A 23,137-nucleotide genomic window follows, 5' to 3' on the forward strand; every position below is an offset into this window, starting at 1 on the left:
GAAATTGTACTGCATAAATTGCTGACTTGTACCTTACTTTTTAAATAATAAAATGTTTGTAAAGGTCGAGCTTTACCTAGAGTTACAAGTAATAATTTATAACACTAAGTTCCATTAAAAGATATATGAATAAAACACATGTTGATTAAGATATCATTAAATTATTGCAATACAATCAAATAGGCCGCTTGTTAAAATACCGTTTTATAAATTCGGCGGTTCTTTATTTGATGTGTATTTTTTAATCTATGACATTTTAATTAAGTCAAAAGAAATCTACATTTTCAAACAAGCATTTATAAATTTGAAATTTTTTTCAAAATTGTCTCACATACTTAGAAGCATCCACTGATAAAAATTATAAAAATCTGTCAGTCTTTTTTTAGTATGTACTTTGTGTAGTTCATAATCATAGGTAATCTTCGAACGAAATTATGTACGATATCATAGTCCGTTACTTATTCTTAAATTTAAAAACATATTCATATTCACACATACATATTCATCTTGTATTTTATGAATTTGGAAGCATTGCCCAATGTAATAAATGATTCGATACAATCTTATTTTTGAATGCACAATAAATTCATTCGTTCTTTTATATTTATTATAACAGTAACATTTGATCTTAAAATTAAAATCTCTGTAGACAATTCTCGATTTACAAAATTTGAAAATCTATATTGAAATTAATACATTTGTTCGCTCTTCTATAAAAACAAAATTATAAAATAAAATGTATTAAAAAACAATATGAAAAACTTATAGTAGTTATAAAATTTTATTTAAATATCAAGTTATAACAAACTGACTTACAAAATACACTAAATTGTATAAAAAATTGAGAAAAAATTGTTTACATTATGTTTTAAAGCGTATTAAAATGAATGTCAACAGTAAATTATAAATAGTAAGTATTTTTCGTTTGTATGAAAATAAATAGAAGCATATGTAATAATACAAAAGATTTTACAAAAAAAATTATATACAAAAAATACATTAAAATGCATTTATAGATATGTAAATGCAAGTCTAACAATGTAATACTTTATTAGCATTAGTTGCCACGTTAAAGTTATATTTGTAAACATAGAGAACAGCTTATAACTTTTTTAAAACTTGACAATTAAAATATATTGTAAGATTTAAAAAAATTAGCGATTTACTTGGCATCCGAAGCCTTTCTCGTATCGCAATGGATACTGTGTGTATATACATGCGTAACTGATATAGGAAGCCCAATGAATATTAATAATACACAGATATATAAATAATTATCTTAAGACTATTTTAAACACAGCCAATGACACATCAGTTACACACGATCATAGCTCTATATAGGACACAAGTTACACATAAATAAGTAACTTTATCGATTCAAAATTTAAACTATATGCTATACCATAATCGGTTTTCCTAACAATATCATCTAATATAACAGAAATATCACGACCTGCGTCTCAATAAAGTAACGCCGATGATGGAGATGGAGGTAGTGACGGTGATGGTGGTGGTCTTGCAAAAGTTTCTATTTCATTACAATGGAATTGACATACTGTACTAGATGTACTTAAAGTAGATTCTGACCACATTCCTCTTCCCCTAGTTTTCCTTCTAATCCTACTATTATCTGTACTTGTTTCAGGCACATTTCTAGACTTGTTTTTACGAAGGTAATTCCATAATACATTTAATCTATGAAAATTACACGTATGAAATTACTTTGATAATTATTCTTTTTCTTGAATACTGAAATATAAATTATGAGACATTTACCTTGGATACTGAAACTGGGCGAAATGAGATGAAGGACCAATAACAGCTAGTACTGGGCATAAAAAAAATGTAGCATATAGCCAACTTATACCCATTACGAGTAATAAAAATATACCAATTTGAATATATGCCAATACACAAGATGGTAACATAAGAGCTCCAGCAGCTCCACTTGTAAGAGAAGCCATTAAAGTTGGACCACCCATTTGTGTTAGCGCCATTTTTACTCTATCCTCTCTTTCTTTGGAAGTACACGCTCTATAGCTTACTACATAATGTAAACTGAAATCTATAGTCAAACCTAAAATAGCATATATATATATAGATTATATATTTTTCAAAAAATAAAGTTAATAGTGCAATGAATACCTATTGCTGTGGATACAGCAACACTTTCCAAAACATTTAGTTTCCAACCAAAAAGAATAAGACCAGCAACTGTTACTATAATTGCTGCACCAATTGTTATAATTGCATATAGACTGACAAGAGGATTAAGTGTCACAAAAGCTAGTACTATAAGGGCCAAGACCAATGAAACTCCCATTGCCCAAAGAGTACCTTCGTATAATGTTCGTTGTAGTTCATAAAATTCTAAACTACTAACAAACCATCCACCTTGCATACCCAATGGTGCATTTTTTAATTGATCTTGCATCCAAGTTTCCACCTATAAGGATATAATTAATCTTTTTATTCTTGAAATTGTAATATTTCATTAATCAATCAATCAGTTTAGATAAGTACCTGATGAAAGAATTGATTCATACTTGAGAAGGAAAGGCTATAGTTATATATACTGTTATATTCAACAATTAAAACTTTAATTTTAGGTATTGGCATTATCACTGAATTAGTTTCATTTGACACTTGTACTTGTGTAAGATTTGCTTCGTTTAAAAATTTTAAACCGGCAAAAACACCATTATGAGCCCATAAGTGCGAAGGTGTACGATATAATTCTCCATTAGCTTCAGCTGCACATTGTTGTAACACACTAGCATTATATGGAAATGTGCTTTGTTCACAACATGGCATGTAATTAATACGCGAATCGATAGGATCTTCACAACGTCTTTTCATCCAATTATGTAATGATTCAATGAAACAATTGGATAATAAAGGTCCTAAAGTATCACGATAAAAGGATTGAGCTCGTAAATTATGGCAAAATTGTTCCAGCCATAATTGCGATTCTGGGTGTGATAAGTCAAAAGAATCATCCCATTCTGGTGTACCTGTTAAGTCAGGATCTAAATAATTACCATTATCGATTGGTTTTATGCCCCATACAAATCTCAGTGGTAATACATCTCCGTTATCAATCTAAAAGTATAGTCTTTTATTAATTATTCGGGAAATTTAATAAAATTGGTATATTAAGATGCTGTAAACTATAATTATTTGTACATACTGTTTCGTGTTTTTCAAACCAGAATTTGCGGGAATATATTAAATCATATTGTTCAAATGTATGAGAGCTATCAAATAATTGAAACTCAGCTGTATCTGGTAATTGTAAGCCTGGGTATTGAAAAACAATGATACAACATATTACTGCCATGGTACCCAAACTGAATAACCAATACCATCGGAAATTAATTACTATCTTTGTTAGGTAAGTATTAAAATTTAGTGCTACTTTATGTCCAAATAATTGTGACGGTCGAATAATTTTTCGCACTATATAATTTGCAGGTGATAGAACGTTTAAATTAAATTGTTCTGACAATACTACACATGCTGGCAACCAAGTAATCATCAAGAAAAAATTTGCAATAACAGTCATTCCTGAAAATAAACTATAAGTTCGAATTATTAGTAAGAAGTAAATTCTTATTACTGTCGTCTTTAGAAAACAGGTATATAAACAACTGTATACCTAAAACAGTTGATAGCAGTAACATTACTAACAACTGATGCAAAGAAGGCTACTGCAGTAGTTAAAGATGTAACAAACATAGATGGGACAGCATGTTTCATGGTCTCTTGCACTAATCTAACTAATCCATCATCTGATATTTTTTGTTCTTTTCCTCTCTCCCAAATTTTGCAATATATAAATGCATCATCTGCCCCTATTCCTGAAAAATTAATAAAATTGCAATTTTTTATATATTTTTTTATCAAATATAACCTTTTATCAAATATAATCCTTACCTACAGCAACAACAATTGCCAACAGGTTCATGAATGGAAAGAACTTAATATGCAAAACTAAAGTATACAGTGCATATGAAATGCCAAGACTAAAAATTACTGCAACAATTGTTGTAACAGTTAACAATAAAGAGCTGGTATACGCCCATATACAAACTGTTACAAAGGCAAAACCAGTAAGCAGCAGAATAGAATCTGATACTAACAACCGATCAAATAATGTACTTTTTAAACCTAGTTGCATCCCTTTTATACAAAATTTTCCATAAGATAAGCCATCTTTGTTTAGTTCTTTATAAAAATTTAAAGTTGCAGAGCTTGCTGCAATTGGCAGAAATATCATGACATATTTCAATGTTGAATTAAACTTAGTTTGAGAATGTTGCTGCTATAATAAAAACATTAGAAATTTTATTAAAAAATATACCAGTGTCAATAATAATTTCTATTATACAATAACTAAATTTCTTACATGATCTGATATAAAATCAGTATCTAATAAGTAATGCAGTAAATGATAAGCTGCATTATGCATATAACATTCACTTGGAACGTGTCTTTGACAATTTAAATCTTCTGCACAATTTGATGTCAAGTGAAGGTTCCGATAATAATAAACACATCTTTGTAAAAGAGTTTCTACACGACTGAGATCATTTTCGGTCACACCCAAACAAGAACTTCGATTAGATAAAAGTGCAACATAATTTGCTGGTGACCAACTTCTGCAACATTTTTGTCCTGCACCATTGTGTTCCATTTGCATTTGACATAAGGAAGAAAAATGAGAATTTGATCTGAGTTCTGCATCAATATGACATTGTGCTAAAACACCCTCCATTGACCATAAATTTGTATCTTCAGAGTTTCTGCCAATAACCACACGTGCATAAGCAGAAGATGGCGAATTACAAAAGAAACTTTCACTGTCAACATGATCTTGACTCTTATAATCCTTTACCACATCTAATCTATTTTTGTTTTTCAATTCTATCAATTTTTCCCATTTGTCTTTAGCATCAATTTGATCTATTTCTAGTCTTGTTATTTGTTTTTGATATTTTTTCTCTCCTTTTTTCTTGTTTTTAGGTTTTTTCCTAATAATGCCCTGGTTGATCCAACTATGATTTTGTATGTTAACAGGATTCTGTAAATTCTAAAACATTAATTTATTATTTATATAAAAATTTAATATAATGCATTAATGACACAAGATTCTTTATAAAATTACTTGTTGATTTAATTGACGCATATAATTATAATATTCTAAAGGATTATCAATAAGTTGTCCTCTTGGTTTACTTGCTTCCATCAAATTTTGCCAAGCAATAAGCCGTTGGGCTAGTGTTGTACCTCTTGCTTCAAAGCCCTTAACAAAATAAATAAAAAATAAATTAATTAAGAAAAATAAATACATATATAATAATTATTTTTCATTTATATATACTCACTAATTGAGGATCAGAAAAATCTGGGAATTTTTTAACAGTTAAAGGAACAATCAAGCACGTTGAAGAGAATATAAGAATTACCATTAAAACAGTGTAAGGATGATGAGCTATTACGCGAGAAAACCACCACACTTCCATTTTGATAATTATATTCTATTATTTTTACTTTCTGACCTATAAAAAAGAAAAATATTGCAATCAAGAAAAATTGGAGAAAATTTTGTTGTGGAAAAACTTCAAGATCCAATTAGATTTTGATCAAATCAATCCATAAACAATACTGGTCATCTCTTATAAAAGTGATTGATTTTTCTGATATATTTGCTGTTTATTAAATTCTTAAGAATATTTTTAATAAATCTCAAAGAAAAAAAATGTTACATAAGAAAATTGAGAAAATTTTTCTGTATTTTCTTTAATAACAGAAAAAGTAAAATAAAATTACACATTCAAATCATATTTTTTTTGACATAAAGTGTTATGACTTTTCGTCTCTATTATTTTGACTTATCACATTGTATTATCAATTAAAGTAATATAATAAAATAAATATAGAAACAATATCGTTGTTATATTCATAATCGTCGTCCAATTCCAAAGTTGTTATAGCATTATTTATTAAACTTTTTTCGAACTTAACAGGCACACACAAAAAATAAAATATTATAGTATGATATTATCAAAGAGAAACTTTTGACAGATACATTTGAATATAACCGAACGAATAAAAGATATAATATGAACTTTTTTCGTTTGAAGTTTCGTACAATTTTGTTCCTTTCTTAGATTAGTTTCCATTAGATTTATAACATTTTTGTATAATCATCTCGTAGATTAGTTTCAAATTTACATTACATATAAATGCAGCAGAAATCAAAGTTACCGTCACTACACGAACAAAGATCTTCAAGAAATATTTTATAAATGAATCTTATTTTTTATGTGAAACTTTTCGACATGACTTCTTAATTTAAAAAGCAACATGGACTTCCAACTTAAAGGGGTAGCATACACGTGTTTACATCGGCAGTAACAAATGGGACGATCCATTGACCCAAGAATATATGATTAAGCACAGAAACACATTTCCAATGGCGTACTATAAATCTTTGAACAGTTATAGTTGTAGTTTCTTTTGATATGAAAAGGCAAGATGAATTTGAAAGAATACAACATTAAAATGTAATAAAAAGAAATATAAATCAATTTCGATTAACATTTTATATCATTATTTTGATAAAATATTTAGTCAAGTGGTATTTCATGAATAAAGAATTAAAAAAATTTAATGTATTGTTAAATTATATGATGTTTTACTTGAAATATTTGAATAAAAAATGATTTATAATTTAACAATGTAGCCTAGTAATATTGTAGTACATTTTAATTCTTGCTATTGTTTGAATATTTTTATGTTGGCATTCTTTACTTACACGTAAAGAGTAGTCATTCGTGTATCACATCGTGTGACATTACATATATCATATATGTATCATACACGTGTTCGCCTATAGCCCTACAACAAGAATTAGACGTTTGATTAGATTGCCGTTAGCTTGTAAACGAAATAAATATTGTCTACTTTCTTGATTAAATACAATGTAAGTGCATTTTAAAAGCATTTCCGCCGATTTACATGTCATTTATAATACAATTCATTAATAAACTTTTATTACAGATGAAAAGCTTAATAGTGGTGTTTTCTATTTTATTTTTAAATACATCTGTTAAATCTGTAGAAATTGATAAAGATTTTTTGAAGTGTTTAGGTAAGTAAAGCAATTTTTAAATTTGTATAAGTAAAGAAATGGAGATATTTATCTTAATTGTAAATCAGAGTTATAATAAATTAATATTAATAATACATAGTTTGCAGAACAACTGTAAAGGAAGTTGAGGAAGAATTAGCAAAAATTGATCCTTCAAGGGAAATTGAAATAGGTAATTATAGATTAGACGCAGAAGGTAATGTTATTCATAAAAAGGTAATTTTTAATTTTAATAATAATTTTTGAATATAAATTTTTATGCTAAAAGTGTGATTTTAAATAAACTGTTTTATTTGAAGATTCCACTTGCACAATCTGAAGTACACATATCTGATGTATTAGACAGTATTTGTGATAAAATGTCGGATTATGTAAGAGCAACATATAAGTCAAATGGTCAGTTAACAATTCTAAATCTCATGAGTCCATCTGGTAGTATGAATCCAGAAATGAGCAAAGTTGATATTATTCAAGATGGTGATATGAATAAAAGTTTAAAGTATTATGTAAGTGCTTTCTTATAAATTATATATTTTAATATTTTAATAAGTATGATAAATTATTTTCAACTTGTATCAAAAATTAAATAAAATAATTTATAATATTATATTTAAATATTTGTTAAAGTTTTTGTTATATTTCAGTGTGAAGGATTGGTAGAAGAATTTGAAGATTCTATAATTTCATTGTTCACTCGTAAAGAAGATAATATTAAACGTCAATTGTGCACAAATGTTACAAAGCTGTGCAATCCTACAGATTTTGCTCATGAAGATGATGATGATGATGATGATATAGAGCAAAATTACTTATATGAAGAAAATGATGAATTATAATATTATATAGGAAAAATTAACATACTTGTATTAATATATTTTTGATATTCAGAAAGTGAAAAATGAAATGTATTACTTAAATAATGTAATATATTTTAAGGAGGTACAGTGTATAAAGCACAAAATATATGATAAATAAACATAGACATAAAAGAATAATCAAATTATTTGATTTTAATTTAAATAAGTATAATTCATTAGTTATGTAATATAGGAGAACAATGTTTATTTTCTAAACATTGCAAACTTGCCGCATTGCTGTGAATATCATGTATGAATGCAAACATGCATCTGTAAAAATATTTTTATACCGCATCTGAATTTAAAAAAAACAGTTACATCCAATCGTTCAAATAACACATTGGTAGAGAGTGCTTCGATCGTCGGATTGTAGAACTGAAATTAATATTTGACTATAGAAAAAAAAGGAAAGAGATTTAAATTTTGTCTTAAATGCATAAATATTCGGATTAAATAGATTTTGTTATTTGAAAGAAATAGATGTCAGCAGTAGAAAAGTTGCAAAAATTGGTTGCTGTTCGTAGCCCTCTGGTGGTAGGCTTTGAGGGCGTCACCAGAGATAGTTTAATGTACAGTTCGCACATCTGAGAAATATTCTCATGACCAACGGTCTTTATACCCAGGTTTCTGTGCGCGCTTGTTTCGTCTTCGTTCGCCGCCATCATTACGAAGACGAAAGAGGTTGGTTTTACTGATTTTCGCGTAGTAGTGTCATTACACGAAAGCTAGCACAAATGAAGATGGTGGATAAAATAGAAATGAGCCTCGACGACATTATCAAGCAAAACAAAGGCACTAGACCACGCGGCGGCGGTGGCAGACGTGGAAGAGGTGCCGGTAATTCACCTCGCAGAGGAGCACGCAGAACTCAAAGAGTTGGTGGTGGCGTCATGCGGGGACGCAGTCGTGGTGGCATTACACGAAGTACTCTTCCATATACAAGGGTGAGGAATTATATTTGTTTTTATTTTGACAGAATTTTTACGCTTGATACCGTATATACTCTGTCACGTGGTCGTATATTGCAACCTATCGCATTACTTCCGCCCTAAACGATCCGTATATCAAATACTTTATTCTGAGGATAGATTAATGATCGTACACCAAAGCAAAATAGTCTTTTGAAACAAAAATATTATTCGAGCCTTTTTTATACGATTGCTAGAACAAATGTTTTATTTACTTTTAAAGGTCCTTGAAAATGATCACAGTCGCGTTTTTATCACATACGTATATTAGGTCGTTGGTTTTAAGGACGATTATGTGTATCGTTTTTTATATGTTTACTCGGTTGATCACTAACGGAAACGTTTGAATTAGTTGAATTGTGTAGCAAGAAAAATAACTTAAACTTTATAATACATTAGCGCGATTTGAATAGTTTAAATATGATTCAATTTCAATTATGGTAGGAAGTAATAAATATAATTTTCATTCATAGGGCGATGTAAACAGTGCTTGGAAACATGACATGTTTGATGGAGTAAAAAAGGTTGGCAGAAGTGCAATAGGTAGTACAGGAACAACCAAGCTCCTTGTATCTAATCTGGACTTCGGTGTGTCAGATTCAGACATTCAGGTACTATTACTAGGAAATTTTTAATGTTTCATGCATAAATATATTTATCATAATAATTTATAATTGTTCGTAAAATATTTTTAAATAATTAATGTCAAACATTTTCTAAGGAATGTTAATGTTTAATGTAAAACAAATGTAATAAAAGTTTATTATAATTACATGTGTATTTGTGTATTTTTAGGAATTATTTAGTGAATTTGGTCCTTTGAAGTCAGCGGCAGTACATTATGATAGGTCAGGTCGATCTTTAGGATCTGCAGATGTTATATTTGAAAGAAGAGCAGATGCCATTAAAGCAATGAAACAATATAATGGCGTACCACTAGATGGTGTGTAGTTAAATTTATAATTGAATTTCAATTTTTCTTTGAATCTCTCTTTTTAATTATAAAATTCCACCTATATTTAGGGTTTCAGTATCACTAATTAATCTGGTCTCCAGTTTATACCTAGCAACATACAGTTTGAGCATTTTCTCTTTTATTCTTCTGTATACACTCCAACATGGGATGGGATGAAATTAAAGAAAAACAAATTTCAAAGAAGTTATTGTGAATTATAATTTGCACAACTATTCACGTTTATTATTGCAATGTGTGATATACATCGGCAGGTCGTGAAATGAACATACAAGTTGCTACCTCTGAAATACCAGTCACGTCTATCCGTGGAGGTCCAAGACTTACCGGCAGTAATTATACACAGAGACCTCAGTCCCGCTTTAGGGGCAATCGTGGAGCAGGATCTATAAGAGGTATATGATTTAATTATTTTAAAATAATTGAAAATAAATTACCAAGACTGAGGTATGATAACAATTTTTTATTACTTTTTTTGAAGGACGCGGAACTGGTCGACGTGGTGGTAGAGGAGGCAGTCGACAAGCAACGAAAACTCCCACCGCTGAAGAACTAGATGCCGAATTGGAAGCTTATGTGAAAGAAGTAAAGTAACAACGTCACAAACCTTCACACTCTTAAGATTTTGTTCTGATCTGACTTAACACAATAAAATGTGTTTCCCTAATTTTCATGAAAATATATAAAAATAAGTATAACTGTATCATTAGCAAAATGTTATAAGAAATTTCTTTTAAATGAGTCTTTTTTATTTTTGACGTTTTCTCTGGAAATTGACATACAAATTTTACAGATTCTTAAGAAAGATGATTTATAGGAGTTCATAGATTTTTTTATGATATCGTAACAAAAAAATGAAAAGTTATAATGTAAAGACTGTATGGATTTGTATGTACTATCGTGCGTGTGTGGTTATCAGATGAAAAATACAGTAAAATTCATCTTTAAAAGTTGTTGTTTATCAAAGTACAGAATGTGCTTCTAGCCCTCAATCTAATTTAGTTTTGATTCGTGAATTATTGAAAATTTTTAAATATCCATTTTTGAACTTAGTTTACACCTTGTAGAACATCCTGTTATATACTATGTGTCAATTACTATATGTACTAGTATCATATCTTTGTAAATTATGTTTACTGAATTGTTTTTTTACTATGAGTAATAAAAACTGCCATTATGTGTAGTTGATAACTCATAGTGGAATAAGGCTGTGACATACTGTTATCTAGTCAACTACTAATGAAATATTTTATTGTGCAGTAATGGGCTTGTAAGACAATGTATACGCTTTTATTCATGCAGCGTATGAATGGCATTGCAGTGGTACAAGACTGAAGCAAAGAAACTGACGAGTCATTATCTAATAAATAACAATATTCTTGAGAATGAAATAATTTTTATTTCCCACCTAATCAGAGATTCGTATTTGAATCAATTTTTCACTTTTCTAAAAATATAGAATTTTTATTTAAATAGAACCTGTAAAAATATGGTTTATAAAGTACTGAAATATTAAGAAGTCATAACAGACTGGTAATTATAAATATTCAAAATGCACAATTTTTACTTGAACATTCTTTATTTAAATAATCACACGAGGTATCATTTTGTACATTTGTAAAAATATTTGCTAATAGATACCACAGAGTGGGCTAAATTATTTTCCACTCCTGATTGTAAAGTAGATCACTACAGAGTTGTACTTGTTTGTATCTTAGGAAGTCATTCATCAATGCTTCTGGAATTATTAATTTTCTAAATACTTAATAATAAGATCAGTCGAGTTTAGATAATAAATTTTTACTATGCAATAATTGTGTACAATAGAGGCAACATTACCACACCAGTGTTTTAAATTATAAAAGATAGATAAATGACGTCGATTTTTCTTATAATCTTTTGAGTGTCCTCTTCTTGTCTTTTAACATTTTTTTCTTTTCCGCTGATAGTTTTTTATCTCCTGCATGTTTTTTTGGGAGAGATCCTCCAACTTCAGAGGAAGCACAACTTTCCAGACCTGCTTTGCAGCCTTTTCCACCTCCCTGAGACAAGTTCATCACACATTATTTATCATTGGGTATATGTGTGAGCTAATATAACTTTTAGTACTATATTACCTGTGCATGTATTTCTGTCATCATTTTTGCTCGCTCCGAGTAATCATCATACCTTTGTAGAAGTAATTTACCAGCTTCTTCGTTTAAAGCAGATTCTGCATTTGGCACTATTAAGAGACATTTTACAGTCTGAAAATAAGAATTTATAAATATTAGTTATATCTTTCTGAAGCTGGTTTAGCTTTATTACAATAAACTAATACAAATAGTTTACATATATTATGTTAGTTAATTAAGTATATTTGTAGTTATTCATTTGTTAATCATTTACAGCTTACCAGTAATATATGTTTAATTCCGAGATCTGATTTCCAATCTTTTTTTAAAGTATTGACACATATTTCTCCATTTTTCGCAACATTTGGATGAAAAATCTTTGTAAGAAAAAATGCCTTTGGTGGTCCTTGAGGAAAGTCTTTGCCGAGAGCTAATTTTACTCTAAAGAAACCGCCAGCATATGGCGTTCCCACTGGTTTAAAAAAAAAATGATATTTTAATTTATAAATATTATTATCTTCTATACAAATATATATAGAATTCAGTGAAGTGAATTATCAACTACAAGCTTAGATATCAATGAACATTAAATACAGGTTTCTAATAATAATAGATTATAGATTAATGTGTAAGATATTTAAAAATACATTAAGAAACAAATAAAGTTTTATAAATTTTACAAATTTAATTGTTTAGGAATGGTAGAAATAGACAATTTCTTAAATTCAGTTTGTAAATATAGATTTGTTTGTAATTAATAAAAACAAACCTACATTTATAGATGTGTGCATGTATATATACAGGTATAATTGACATTTAATAGGTTATGGTTCGATAACTATAAAACTGCCTAAATAGTACGCATTATTTGATTTAGATTTTGCGAGGATGGTTATTACGTGAGATTTAATCTTACAGGGTCCTTCGATAATAGCTTGAATGTCAGTAACATCTTCTTCGTTCAAAATAACACGAATACCCTCGGGTGGTTGTGCTGCTAATTCGCTCATTTCCTTGGCTACACGCCGAATAATTTGTGGAGATAAGTTTTCGACATTTGATATCTAAAAAAGTAAATTATTGTACGCAGTTCAATATACTGAAAGTAAGATACATTAGGAGAAACCTGTCTCCTTAACCAGAAAATAAACAAGAAGTACCGCCGTTAAAGTTTTTAGTTACGAAATAATACATGTCATAGAGTACTTACAGAACTTACAGCAGCCATATTTAGCAAATTTTGAACAAAATTTCAACTAAACGCGCTCAGGACGCGATTGTTTGGAGTATACTGTTAGAAAATCTTTAACGTCACAACATCAGCACAGCATCGCCTGCAATAACCAACATTTTGAACTGACAGCCAATCGCGTGCGAGTTACAATAATCTCGAAGTTAGAAGTCGATCTTCGTCATTTCGTGTGTTTTCAAGCAAAAAGTATCTGGCGTCTCTGACTTTTGCCGAAGGTATGTCACAGTAATCGAATTAAAGTACAAGATATGATTAAATCTAAAAAAGTATAAAGTTAAATAATGCAAATAAATAATAATTGTGTTGTACTGTAACTTTCACTTAATTACGAGTTTGTGTCATAGAATATTCTACCTTTGGTCAGAACAAATTTAAATACTCCGTTACATATTAGACAGGATGACTGATAGTGCGGGAACAGAGCGGGTAAGATTTTATTCATGTTGTTTGTATTTTACGCGTATTAAGAACGTATAATGTGTTTCATTTAACATTTGGCTAGACATTGTCCTGTGCACTAAATCATATACATTTACTGTGGTAGAAAAATCAATGACAGTGACACTCATTTTTGTTCTCTAACAATATAATTTTATCTTAGGAAAAGCATATGAAACAATTAAAGCGTAGAATGGAATGCTGGCGTGAAGTAATACTTCCATTGAACTCCATTCTATTATGGGAACGTTCTTGGAACCCTGGGCTTATAGTTGGAATTACAAGCACAATATTCTTGTGAGTGAAAATGTTGTATATGAATGCTTGTGTTTTGTTCTTACAAATTATATATCTTTTTTTAAAATTTATGAAATAAATTTCTAAAAACAGCATTTTTTATTTATATTTATGGTATATTTCAAATTTTTTGTATTATTTTCAGGAATTCTTAGTAATTAATTTACAAAGTTATAACTAATTATAATTGATATTAATTTGAAAATTGCATTTAGTAATGTATTTATATAATGTACTCTGTAATGTTTTTATTTATTACTTGTATACATTTTTAATATCTTTAAAGATTTTTCCATGTTTGTAAAATTCTTTTCTTTATAGTTTGATATGGGTTTTGGAACCTGCTCTACTTACAATAATATCTATATCACTCCTTGTGTTGGCCTTGATCGATTATCTTGTTCCACCTCTGACATCTTTTTTGTGTACAGTCAATAGCTGGACAGGTCAAAAAGAGAAAAAGTTGAATGAAATTTGTCAAAATTTGTCTGTAACAATTTTACAATTACAAAGTCTATGGAGATCAATGTTACAAACACGAAACGATCGTCCTCACGTTGTAAGCTGATAGATTGTATATTTACTACATGTATAATGATACATTAGGTATAATATTTGAGCAAAAAGATTACTTTAAACTATATTCTTTTTATGTTCCAGTATTATGCAGGAATAATAACTTGCCTCATTATTTGTACATGGATCGGAAGTACTATTAACAATTTACTTCTATTTTACATTGCAGGTAACATTTGTAAAGCGTATTTCAGAATATAGTATATGTATTATGTAATATTTTATTCTATAATGTACATATGATAAAGTCAATTCTATTCTATGGTGATGTTACAGTGAACACTATTTTACTTATGCCAGGACTCAGACACAAAGGACGTGCAATGTCAGCTATAACGTTTGTACGCGATTATTTGTCTCATGCTAAAAAATCATAATCATCGTTTTGTATGTATCGCTTTATCTTTATCCTCTATAAGAGTTTTTATTCGAAATAATTAAAATCCTAACTTATTAATTCATAACTAGGAAAATATAGGCTTTGTACTTAAAAAGTATAATTATCATAAGGTAGATTATGCATTTTCATAGTTGTGTCATTTTGTGCAATATCTAATATAATGAATTGTTTTCATCGTACTTTTATACCATAAATGTATTTACACTCTGGTTCTTCACTCATCAATTTTAGTAAAGCTATTCCATATTTTATCAGTGTTTATTTAAGTTGAAAAATTGTACTTAATAGCATCCATGTGATTTAGTTGTGATAAATTTTTATTGTTCGAAGTTGTTTTTGTTATATATTATTATATTTATATTACATGTAATGTGTGTTGCATCATGTATTATGTAATGTTAAGTATATTTACGACAATTTCTATGTTAAATTACTAAAATGTTCAAAAACCGCGGGTTCAACGATTGAAACAGGTGGCGCTGATAGCACAAATAGCACGATTGTATCGTTTGTTATATGTGCACTTTGATCAACCAGTTTTTATTCAAAGCAAATATGAGTAGAATGACATGAAATTTTTTATTATGCTACGAATAATTACAAATATAAATTTTTCAATAATTGTAAGTGAAAAGGACTTGTTTTGCGTATTAAATACTTCAATTGGGTTACGTTACTTTGTGCAGTTTAATTAGTATTTAAATTAATTACTTGTGTATGGTTATAAACAAATTTTATGTCAATCAAGTTCTTGAGTTGAACAGTTTTTGGTTTATAATTTAATACAGTTATTCGTTCCTGTAATAAAATATATTACAAAGAAGAATCATGGATATAATATTAAAGTTAAATGAACAGACAGTAGGCAGAGACAGAATTATCAGGTATGTGGTATTTTCTTTTTAAGAATTTTTCTGTATATTAAGTGACATTTCTTTTTTTAATTAATTCTAATTTTTGAAAAATTCAAGTTTTATGTGCTAAATAACCTATTCTTCATTACTTTGAACATTAAACAATTTTTCTTTTCATAATATTGTATTTTAATAGCCAGAAAATAATTTTTGTATACATACTTACATTTAAGTAAAAAATTTTTGTTTTAAAATTCAATCTAATGTAATATCATTCATCTAACAGGTTTAATTATGTATTAATAATATTTTACAGATTGCTGCAGTACGGAAGTAGAGCTTATTGGTATTATGCTCAAAATACTCGTACTACACAACATTCTGCAGAAATTTTGCGAAGTTTGGAATATACTTTTAGTTCATTTAGAAAATGTACTCTCTCATTGATATTTCAAATTTTAGTGCAATTAATACTATTACTAACATTTTACTTTCACTTTATTTTAGTATTACGCCTTGGAAGGTGTTTGGACAGTTTATACTCTGCCTCAAAACTGATGAAATATCCAGATGTAGGCATAAGAGTTACTTTGATATTATCAAAAATTGCTAATGCTCTATTTCTACTGGCAGATCATATAATTTGGATTGGTCGTGTGGGATTGTTAAGAATTAACATTGAAAAGTGGAGCAAAGTAGCTAATAAATATTGGTTAATGAGTATTATTATGAACCTTACAAGAGATATTTATGAAATTATTAAAATCTTGGAACGCGAAGGAAAAGATATATTATTGAAAACACCAAAATTAGTTGATACATGGAAGCAATACCAAATGTTATTGCATTTGAGAAATCACAAAGATGTTGTAATGGATATGATTAAAAATGGATGTGATTTATTTATTCCATTAACAGCATTAGGTTTTACCAAATTTTCTCCTGGAACAATAGGTATATTTGGTGTCATTTCTTCAGTTGTAGGTCTTTATACACTAATTTATCCGTTATATAAATTAACACCATCTTAAAACCTTTATGTACAATGGATTACTTTTTTATATGTATGATAAATATTACAAAACCTTTTAATTAAAAGTAAAACAATATATGATTGATACACATATGCTCATCATATGCGCGCACATACACATATAATTAATTAATATTTTTATACAGGTCTTGGGGTGTCTTATCTATTTTTAACATATATATTATGTATATTTTAAAATATAATACAATAATAGTACTGTGATATTTAAATAATTACATTGTGATCTATTTTTAGTACAGTTTTAAAAAAATTTCTAATGTTTTAAAAATAGTACAAAAAGTTTAATATGTAAAACCAAAAAAATGTTATTGTATAAAAAGCATCGGGATAAAAGTTGGAAGAATATGTTTATATGTGCTTAGTTCTGAATTATATTTTTATGAAAATATATTTAATTACGAATAAAGCTTGATTTTAATTTATAATGTTTTTTAAGTAATAAAAATTTGTTGCATTTATCAGTTTGAAAAATAATAGGCAATAATTTCTGTTAACATGGGTACAGATCCTTCTTGAATAAGTAATTTATGCTTATAAGTATAGTACATTAAAAGAATACCCAATATGTCACAATACATGAACCAAGCAGCTGATATCACTGTACTTTCATCTATTGATTTAAGAGCTGAAGAATTAAAAACATGGTACAATCATTTATATTAACTATGTTTCTTGATAAAGTCTATAGTAATAAGTACTTACAATTAAAATATTTGATAAAATCTTAACAATAAGACGTTACTGTAATATAATAAGTATTTAATTTTTTAAATTAGGCCTTTCTCAGGTTTATGTGTCCATATAAATAATACAAAATAAACATTACAATATTGTGCAATAGAAATAGCTGAAGTTATACATTCCAGTCTTATTTAGTATACGTATGTAATAGAAAGTAATATACTGTAAGAACTACATTATCATTCTTAGAATCTATTTGATAAATAGTTATAATTTTTAGAAGTATTATTCGTTGTGTATAATATCGAGCTAATCGGTCACAAACCGAGTAGTTTCTTATGGTACAAGAATAAATATATTATCGTAACATAGAAAACTTTTATAATGCATATGACTGTATGCAATTTTGTGTATTTTATATTTGTATAATTTAACGAAATGTAAAACGGATCTTGTTTCACGTTCTAACTACCGGAGTGAAATCGAGTTGGAGTAACGTAAGACTTGCATTTTTCTATTTGTAAGGCGTTTATGTAATATGCGTTTAATACATATATTACATCATGCGAACGATAATTATATCTCGTGCAATGGGTTTAATTGCTAAGTAATAGTTGCGTTTCTTCGAAAGAAACTCGTGCGTTATATAGATCGCGTTAAAGTACTATTATTTTTTGTAACAATTTAATTTCACCTTTTTATCGGTGTGTTGACTTTCTCTTAAAAAGATTACGACCATACTCTGTGTGGAACAATCAGTAAGAATTTGTCGTCGTTGAACGTTTGTCAACATTGATGTAAACGAAGAGAAAGAAAAGTACGAAATGTGAAATATCGCGATTTGCACGCGCAACTTCGTCGTTTTAAATTTAATTGGTTCGCGACATTGACGATACAAGAGCATTTTTTTTTTCTCGTACACATTTATTATTTACATTTCTCGTGCAATAAAATTTTCCAATATTTTCCGTGTAATCGTTTTTATCGCAATTGAACGTTTCTCGCAACGATTCTTTCTAGAAATCGTTACCGCAGTCACTAGGGTTGCAATTTTACAAGGGATAGAAGTCACAGTTTGCAGTCGCCGAATCTTCTTCTCGACGAAGGTAGTGGTTCCAGATATTGTTGTCGGTTTTTTATGTTACTTAAACCCATCTTGGAGATAGTGTCCACGTACTCCGAGCGACCGGTGAAAGGTTCCTCCCACAGTGAGAAAGATTCTGGAACTAAATACGCATTTCTATGCTGAGAAGACCTCGTTTTAAAATTAACATATTCATTAAGAACGCTTAGCCTATGGAGACTACGAGAGTTGAGTCAGAATCTATAAATATTCGTCTACGAAGCTATTTTTTCGTTTTTGTTTCTTAAATAAAGAAACCGTGTTTCTTTTTTCCTTAAAGAAACGTTGAGAAATATTCGTATATCCTAGTCAAATGATTTTATTTTAAGTCTCTGACGTGCAAGGGTACAATCTCTACCTTCCAATAGATTGAAGGGTTTGGCTGGTTGAATGCGTGGTCTCTCGATAGCCGTATATCGGAATCTAGTAGGATCTCTGTAACCACCTTTTATACCCATAACTTCCCTTTTAAACGGTGAACAATATGGCGAATCGAGCGCAGCCATTAACTGTCTGTACTCGCCGATCGGTAAACCTGCATTTAATTGAGACGAATTACACAAGATAGGAGATCTTTGTTTCATCGACACAGTTTCGTACCTCTTTTCGAGTAATCTATCTTATAAACACTGCGCATCGTCTCGTCCATAGGCGCGCAATTGCTGTCCACCATTGCCGATGCCAGATTGACCATTTCCCGATTAACATTTACGAATTGATCGTACAGTTGTCGTTCCTTCTCAGCTAGGTACTTGTATCTGTAAATATTTCTTTGATATCGTTTCTCTTTCGCAACCCTTCCGATCGTTTCTCACAGACACGCGTTTATCACGATTGCCTCTTTCATTTTGAAAAGTATCGTGTACGATCTTAAAAATTTACCAATCCTTTATCAGCCAAATTATACAGATAATTACGAATACAGTATGTACAATACCTGTCCTTGTTGCTATAATGGCCGTGAACGTTACACGTGCAGTCTTCGATATCGATTCTGGGTGTGTACAACCGAGTTCCGGTGTCCATCGGCGGTTGTGTCGGTTTTGCGACAAGTGGCACCAACGATGGCCAAGCATAGTCATCGTGAGTGATCGAGACGAAATTTTCCAACGGGTTGGTCATCGCGTACCGATGACAATTCGATCGGAGCGGGACACGAAAATTTTACACGAACACTATATCGAAAGAGTATTTAATTATTTCACAATTAACGTGTCTTCGAAGTATCCGATCGATACGAGAAGAATACGATCGAATTTTTCGTAAACGTCGAACTTACCGAGAATTTTGTCGCGGAAGAACAACGACTAAACGTTACACAATGTGGAGGACCGATCCGATTCGTCGGTGCACGTGACGCAGCTTCGTCTCGTCACCTTTCGGAAAAACCAGAACAACGTTTCCTTGAGTAGCACGATCGTGGTAACGACAGCTTTGTAAAGGGTGTAGTGGAGCACAGCGTTCAGAAACGTGATACCGATATGCGCGACCACGGAATCGGTCGTCACTCTCAAGTCGTTCATCCTGCGACCGATGGTTACAGCGAGGAGAGTGTTCTCGAGTATTACAGAGACATTTCGAGCAACGAGTAATTTATCGAGATTTTCGACGAGCAAACGTCGAGCAGTTTGGCCCGAAGTTTGCGATAGGTTCGCTATCGGTGTTCGTTGGACGATTTCACGTTCGTCGAAGTAAAAATTGCAATGTTCGTGGGAAGGGAGGGTGCAGAGACATTACTCGGTCATTGGTTAATTATTGGCTAGATGAAAGTTGGCCATAGCTAGTCATAAAGTGACATCCTTTCCGCGAGGAAAGTTTGTTATTTTTTGCTTACTAATTTGGAAACCTTCCCTTTGATTTTCGCATTATTTTTCTTTATCGCTATATTCTCTCAATACATGAGAGAGGAACACTTCAATGTACAGTATTCTTTATCGTTCTGTAAAGACACATCCTAATCGAAGTTGATTAGGGGTCCTTACCTTGTAAGTGTGAGTCCCACACCGCAGCACTCATGGGTACAGAAGCTTTTGTCTATCATCTCACTGATCAGAAGATCGCTAAGAAAACTGATCCTCCTCATAGTAGTTAACGCTCTCAGGAGGTTCGGAGTAACTGGTCTTCTCGTCATGTTCGTACCATCGAGGACAGATACGGAGGATTCTTTATTTCAGCCTCCAGCAGTTGCAAGGATCATTTTTGCCAGCAGAGTTTAACACAATTTCATCAGGAACAAGATCCAGAGGGGGTGTATAGAGACACTTTATTGCTATCGATGGTAAATGTACAATTTTGTGGAATGAGACCGAAAAAACGGAAAAGAAAATAGAAAATGGTTTCTTCAAATGGAGGTTATCGACGTGTCGCTCAACTTTTCACAAGGAGACACGCTCCTTGACACGCTTCTTGACACGCGATCCGGGACCTCCAATTCCTGAGCGTTAATTGGTTTCTCGATCTCCGTCTCGAAGTCATCGTCGTCGACCGAAGGGATCTTCGGGTACGATCGCGGGTCCACGAAGAGCCGTTTCTTCGATTCCAACCGCTGCATGTCCTTGTTCTGCTCCAACGACGTGAGCAAGTGCTCCTGAGGATTCGATAACGTTAACTTCAACAGACGCCCGTCGTTCGGCGCTTTGTTGCAGTTCTTCCTCTGTATGCGAGCCTTCCCCATCGTAAAGATTGTCCTCGTTGTTTTTTGGATACACCCACAATCCAGTTTCGTGATTGTCGTCATTGTACCACATGGTTCCAAGCTCTGAAAGGTGTTTATCGATTATCCGCTGGATTGGAACATAGCCAGATCAACACTCCGCCGTATTTAATCCGATAAACGTCCGCGTCGAAACAATTTCGGGTCGAAAATAAGACGAGAAGCTTTTCGACCGTGTTACTTGATCGACAATTTTCTCCTCGTAATGTTTCAGCAGTCGGTGTTTAATTTTATTAAAGAACGATACCTATGTATTGGTCGAAATAAACTAAGTGGGGGTACGAGAACAATTACCTCCCGTGTGAATTAAACAAGAGAAAATATCTACACTTAACGCTGTAGAATTTTTATCGAACGTATTTATAGTTAAGATCGTACGCGTAGTTTTCAAATTACCCTCGTTCGTATACCCCTCAAAGTATACTTTGATTATTTCGAACGACACACGATTTAAAACGGGAATGATCGACTTTTTAATTTTACGAATTTCGAGAAAATTGTCCGAAAAAACGATAAATTTTGTTCTTAATCGACGCGAACGTTCGTTTTGTAAAGTGACTCGTTTCTCGATACTTTGGACGGTACGATTTTCTCTCGATCTTCGATGAGCGGTTGGTAGCTGGCACTTTGTAATCTCCTCTGGAGCCTGAACGAAGGTGGGAGCATCCTCCGACCCAAATAATGTTCATCGATCAATCGTTTCATTTGTTGCGAATAGTATCTCTCGCTGATGTCCCGTTTAATTTGTAGCTCTTTCAGTTTTTGCAGTTTCTGCATCGCGATCACCGCCTCGGATACATTCCTCTCGGAATAGTCGTTGAAACGTCGTTGTCTTCTGGGTGACACGATGTTGTTGCCGTGTCGTGAAATGGTGTTAACGTTAACCGGCTCGTTCTGATAACGATAAAACTGTAAAAAGGAAAAGATTACCACTGTCCAGTATACTTCAAGTCGCTGAAGCGTAAGAAGGTAGAAAGTTCCAGACGACAAAAATGAAAAATGGGAAAGTGTTCGCGGAAACCTTTCGTTTTTGATCTTTAAATAAATTCCCCTATCTACGGCAGGGAACTCGATTTCATTTTTTCTTTCGCCAACGATTACTTAAAAGTTGAAAAAACCCAAGGAAGAGTCTACCTGTTCTTTTTACAGTTCTTTTTATTCGAGCCTCCGGATATCTCGTCGCAGATACCCCACGGACGTTGGTATTCGACGAAGAAGCGACTTTCGCGAATAAAAAAAAAAAAAAAAAAAACCACTAAAAATACTTTGCTTCGGTAACTTACGTCGACGACAGTTTACTTGTTCTCGATTTTACATCGACTTTTAAGCGTTTCCTCGACTATACGCCCAAAGTATAGTCTTTCAGTTACTTGGTGTATACAAAATACGGTGCGTGAAACTTAAGGGTTCGTCGACCGAGTGCCCCGCGTATCTTCGAGCTCCCGTTTCCTTCGATGGCGTAGACTCGCGCGAAAAGATTTTATTCCACGTTTCTGGTAAATTATCGTAAACATTTACGTTTCGTCAACCCCCCACTCCCGAAAAGTTTCGGGCGTCGATCAATCGTCGAATGCCGCGTATTTTGAGCGACCTGTACACCGTGCTACGTTCCCACAGAGGCGGTGGATAACTCGCGTTCGCGCGTTTCTAAAAATTTCACTTTTGGCACCCGCGATATACC

The 23,137-nt window shown here is 31.2% G+C and overlaps 8 protein-coding genes across 14 annotated transcripts in view; 4 read left to right on the forward strand and 4 right to left on the reverse strand.

The window, feature by feature from the left end:
- Positions 1–947: 947 nt before the first annotated feature.
- On the reverse strand, positions 948–6,446 carry LOC143151030 (protein dispatched). 3 transcript variants are annotated; one of them, XM_076319757.1, is made up of 11 exons: positions 6,410–6,446; positions 5,469–5,561; positions 5,168–5,305; positions 4,409–5,092; positions 3,937–4,324; positions 3,659–3,860; positions 3,191–3,578; positions 2,524–3,102; positions 2,146–2,446; positions 1,777–2,077; positions 948–1,695 (listed from the first exon to the last, which is right to left on the reverse strand). In XM_076319757.1, the coding sequence occupies exons 2-11, from the start codon at positions 5,523–5,525 to the stop codon at positions 1,461–1,463; spliced, it is 3,273 nt and encodes a 1,090-aa protein (XP_076175872.1). In that variant the 5' UTR covers positions 5,526–5,561; positions 6,410–6,446; the 3' UTR covers positions 948–1,460. The 3 variants fall into 3 exon arrangements, with proteins under 3 accessions (XP_076175872.1, XP_076175871.1, XP_076175870.1); XM_076319756.1 differs by having other exon boundaries at positions 6,271–6,429; XM_076319755.1 differs by having other exon boundaries at positions 5,388–5,561; positions 6,271–6,429.
- Positions 6,447–6,848: 402 nt separating this feature from the next.
- Sel (canopy family protein seele) lies at positions 6,849–8,150 on the forward strand. The gene is made up of 5 exons (XM_076320224.1): positions 6,849–6,988; positions 7,066–7,156; positions 7,257–7,372; positions 7,456–7,662; positions 7,801–8,150. Exons 2-5 carry the CDS (start codon positions 7,066–7,068, stop codon positions 7,990–7,992), a joined length of 606 nt encoding a protein of 201 aa, XP_076176339.1. The 5' UTR covers positions 6,849–6,988; the 3' UTR covers positions 7,993–8,150.
- A 481-nt stretch (positions 8,151–8,631) lies between these two features.
- On the forward strand, positions 8,632–10,657 carry Ref1 (RNA and export factor binding protein 1). The gene is made up of 5 exons (XM_076319851.1): positions 8,632–8,957; positions 9,455–9,592; positions 9,777–9,924; positions 10,209–10,349; positions 10,436–10,657. Exons 1-5 carry the CDS (start codon positions 8,748–8,750, stop codon positions 10,546–10,548), a joined length of 750 nt encoding a protein of 249 aa, XP_076175966.1. The 5' UTR covers positions 8,632–8,747; the 3' UTR covers positions 10,549–10,657.
- An 863-nt stretch (positions 10,658–11,520) lies between these two features.
- On the reverse strand, positions 11,521–13,500 carry LOC143151341 (ubiquitin-conjugating enzyme E2 S). 3 transcript variants are annotated; one of them, XR_012993291.1, is made up of 6 exons: positions 13,279–13,500; positions 12,985–13,132; positions 12,350–12,540; positions 12,072–12,200; positions 11,794–11,996; positions 11,521–11,689 (listed from the first exon to the last, which is right to left on the reverse strand). XR_012993291.1 is itself a non-coding variant. In XM_076320384.1 (5 exons), the coding sequence occupies exons 1-5, from the start codon at positions 13,294–13,296 to the stop codon at positions 11,844–11,846; spliced, it is 639 nt and encodes a 212-aa protein (XP_076176499.1). In that variant the 5' UTR covers positions 13,297–13,498; the 3' UTR covers positions 11,521–11,843. The 3 variants fall into 3 exon arrangements, 1 of the variants encoding a protein (XP_076176499.1); XR_012993290.1 differs by having other exon boundaries at positions 11,521–11,692; XM_076320384.1 differs by having other exon boundaries at positions 11,521–11,996; positions 13,279–13,498.
- Arl6ip1 (ADP-ribosylation factor-like 6 interacting protein 1) lies at positions 13,092–15,251 on the forward strand. 3 transcript variants are annotated; one of them, XM_076320388.1, is made up of 6 exons: positions 13,092–13,535; positions 13,715–13,746; positions 13,922–14,055; positions 14,377–14,614; positions 14,716–14,800; positions 14,908–15,251. In XM_076320388.1, the coding sequence occupies exons 2-6, from the start codon at positions 13,720–13,722 to the stop codon at positions 15,006–15,008; spliced, it is 585 nt and encodes a 194-aa protein (XP_076176503.1). In that variant the 5' UTR covers positions 13,092–13,535; positions 13,715–13,719; the 3' UTR covers positions 15,009–15,251. The 3 variants fall into 3 exon arrangements, with proteins under 3 accessions (XP_076176503.1, XP_076176502.1, XP_076176501.1); XM_076320387.1 differs by having other exon boundaries at positions 13,474–13,535; positions 13,665–13,746; positions 14,908–15,249; XM_076320386.1 differs by lacking the exon at positions 13,092–13,535 and having other exon boundaries at positions 13,545–13,746; positions 14,908–15,018; positions 15,100–15,202.
- Positions 15,252–15,364: 113 nt separating this feature from the next.
- On the forward strand, positions 15,365–17,070 carry Pex11ab (peroxisomal biogenesis factor 11ab). The gene is made up of 3 exons (XM_076320383.1): positions 15,365–15,915; positions 16,202–16,317; positions 16,393–17,070. The coding sequence occupies exons 1-3, from the start codon at positions 15,860–15,862 to the stop codon at positions 16,914–16,916; spliced, it is 696 nt and encodes a 231-aa protein (XP_076176498.1). The 5' UTR covers positions 15,365–15,859; the 3' UTR covers positions 16,917–17,070.
- An 863-nt stretch (positions 17,071–17,933) lies between these two features.
- LOC143150874 (uncharacterized) lies at positions 17,934–20,281 on the reverse strand. The gene is made up of 5 exons (XM_076319421.1): positions 20,023–20,281; positions 19,681–19,918; positions 19,344–19,501; positions 19,102–19,278; positions 17,934–18,846 (listed from the first exon to the last, which is right to left on the reverse strand). Exons 2-5 carry the CDS (start codon positions 19,863–19,865, stop codon positions 18,689–18,691), a joined length of 678 nt encoding a protein of 225 aa, XP_076175536.1. The 5' UTR covers positions 19,866–19,918; positions 20,023–20,281; the 3' UTR covers positions 17,934–18,688.
- A 702-nt stretch (positions 20,282–20,983) lies between these two features.
- LOC143151657 (uncharacterized) overlaps positions 20,984–23,137 on the reverse strand; it is a 29,649-nt gene continuing 27,495 nt past the window's right edge. The window contains exons 9-10 of the mRNA XM_076321006.1: positions 22,030–22,365; positions 20,984–21,501 (exon numbers count right to left, since the gene is read on the reverse strand). Coding sequence (XP_076177121.1) covers positions 21,085–21,501; positions 22,030–22,365 — 753 coding nt within the window. The 3' untranslated portion in view covers positions 20,984–21,084. The remainder of the gene's footprint in view (positions 21,502–22,029; positions 22,366–23,137) is intronic.

This window comes from Ptiloglossa arizonensis, chromosome 9 (assembly GCF_051014685.1).
Source record: "Ptiloglossa arizonensis isolate GNS036 chromosome 9, iyPtiAriz1_principal, whole genome shotgun sequence".
Taxonomy (NCBI): domain Eukaryota; kingdom Metazoa; phylum Arthropoda; class Insecta; order Hymenoptera; family Colletidae; genus Ptiloglossa; species Ptiloglossa arizonensis.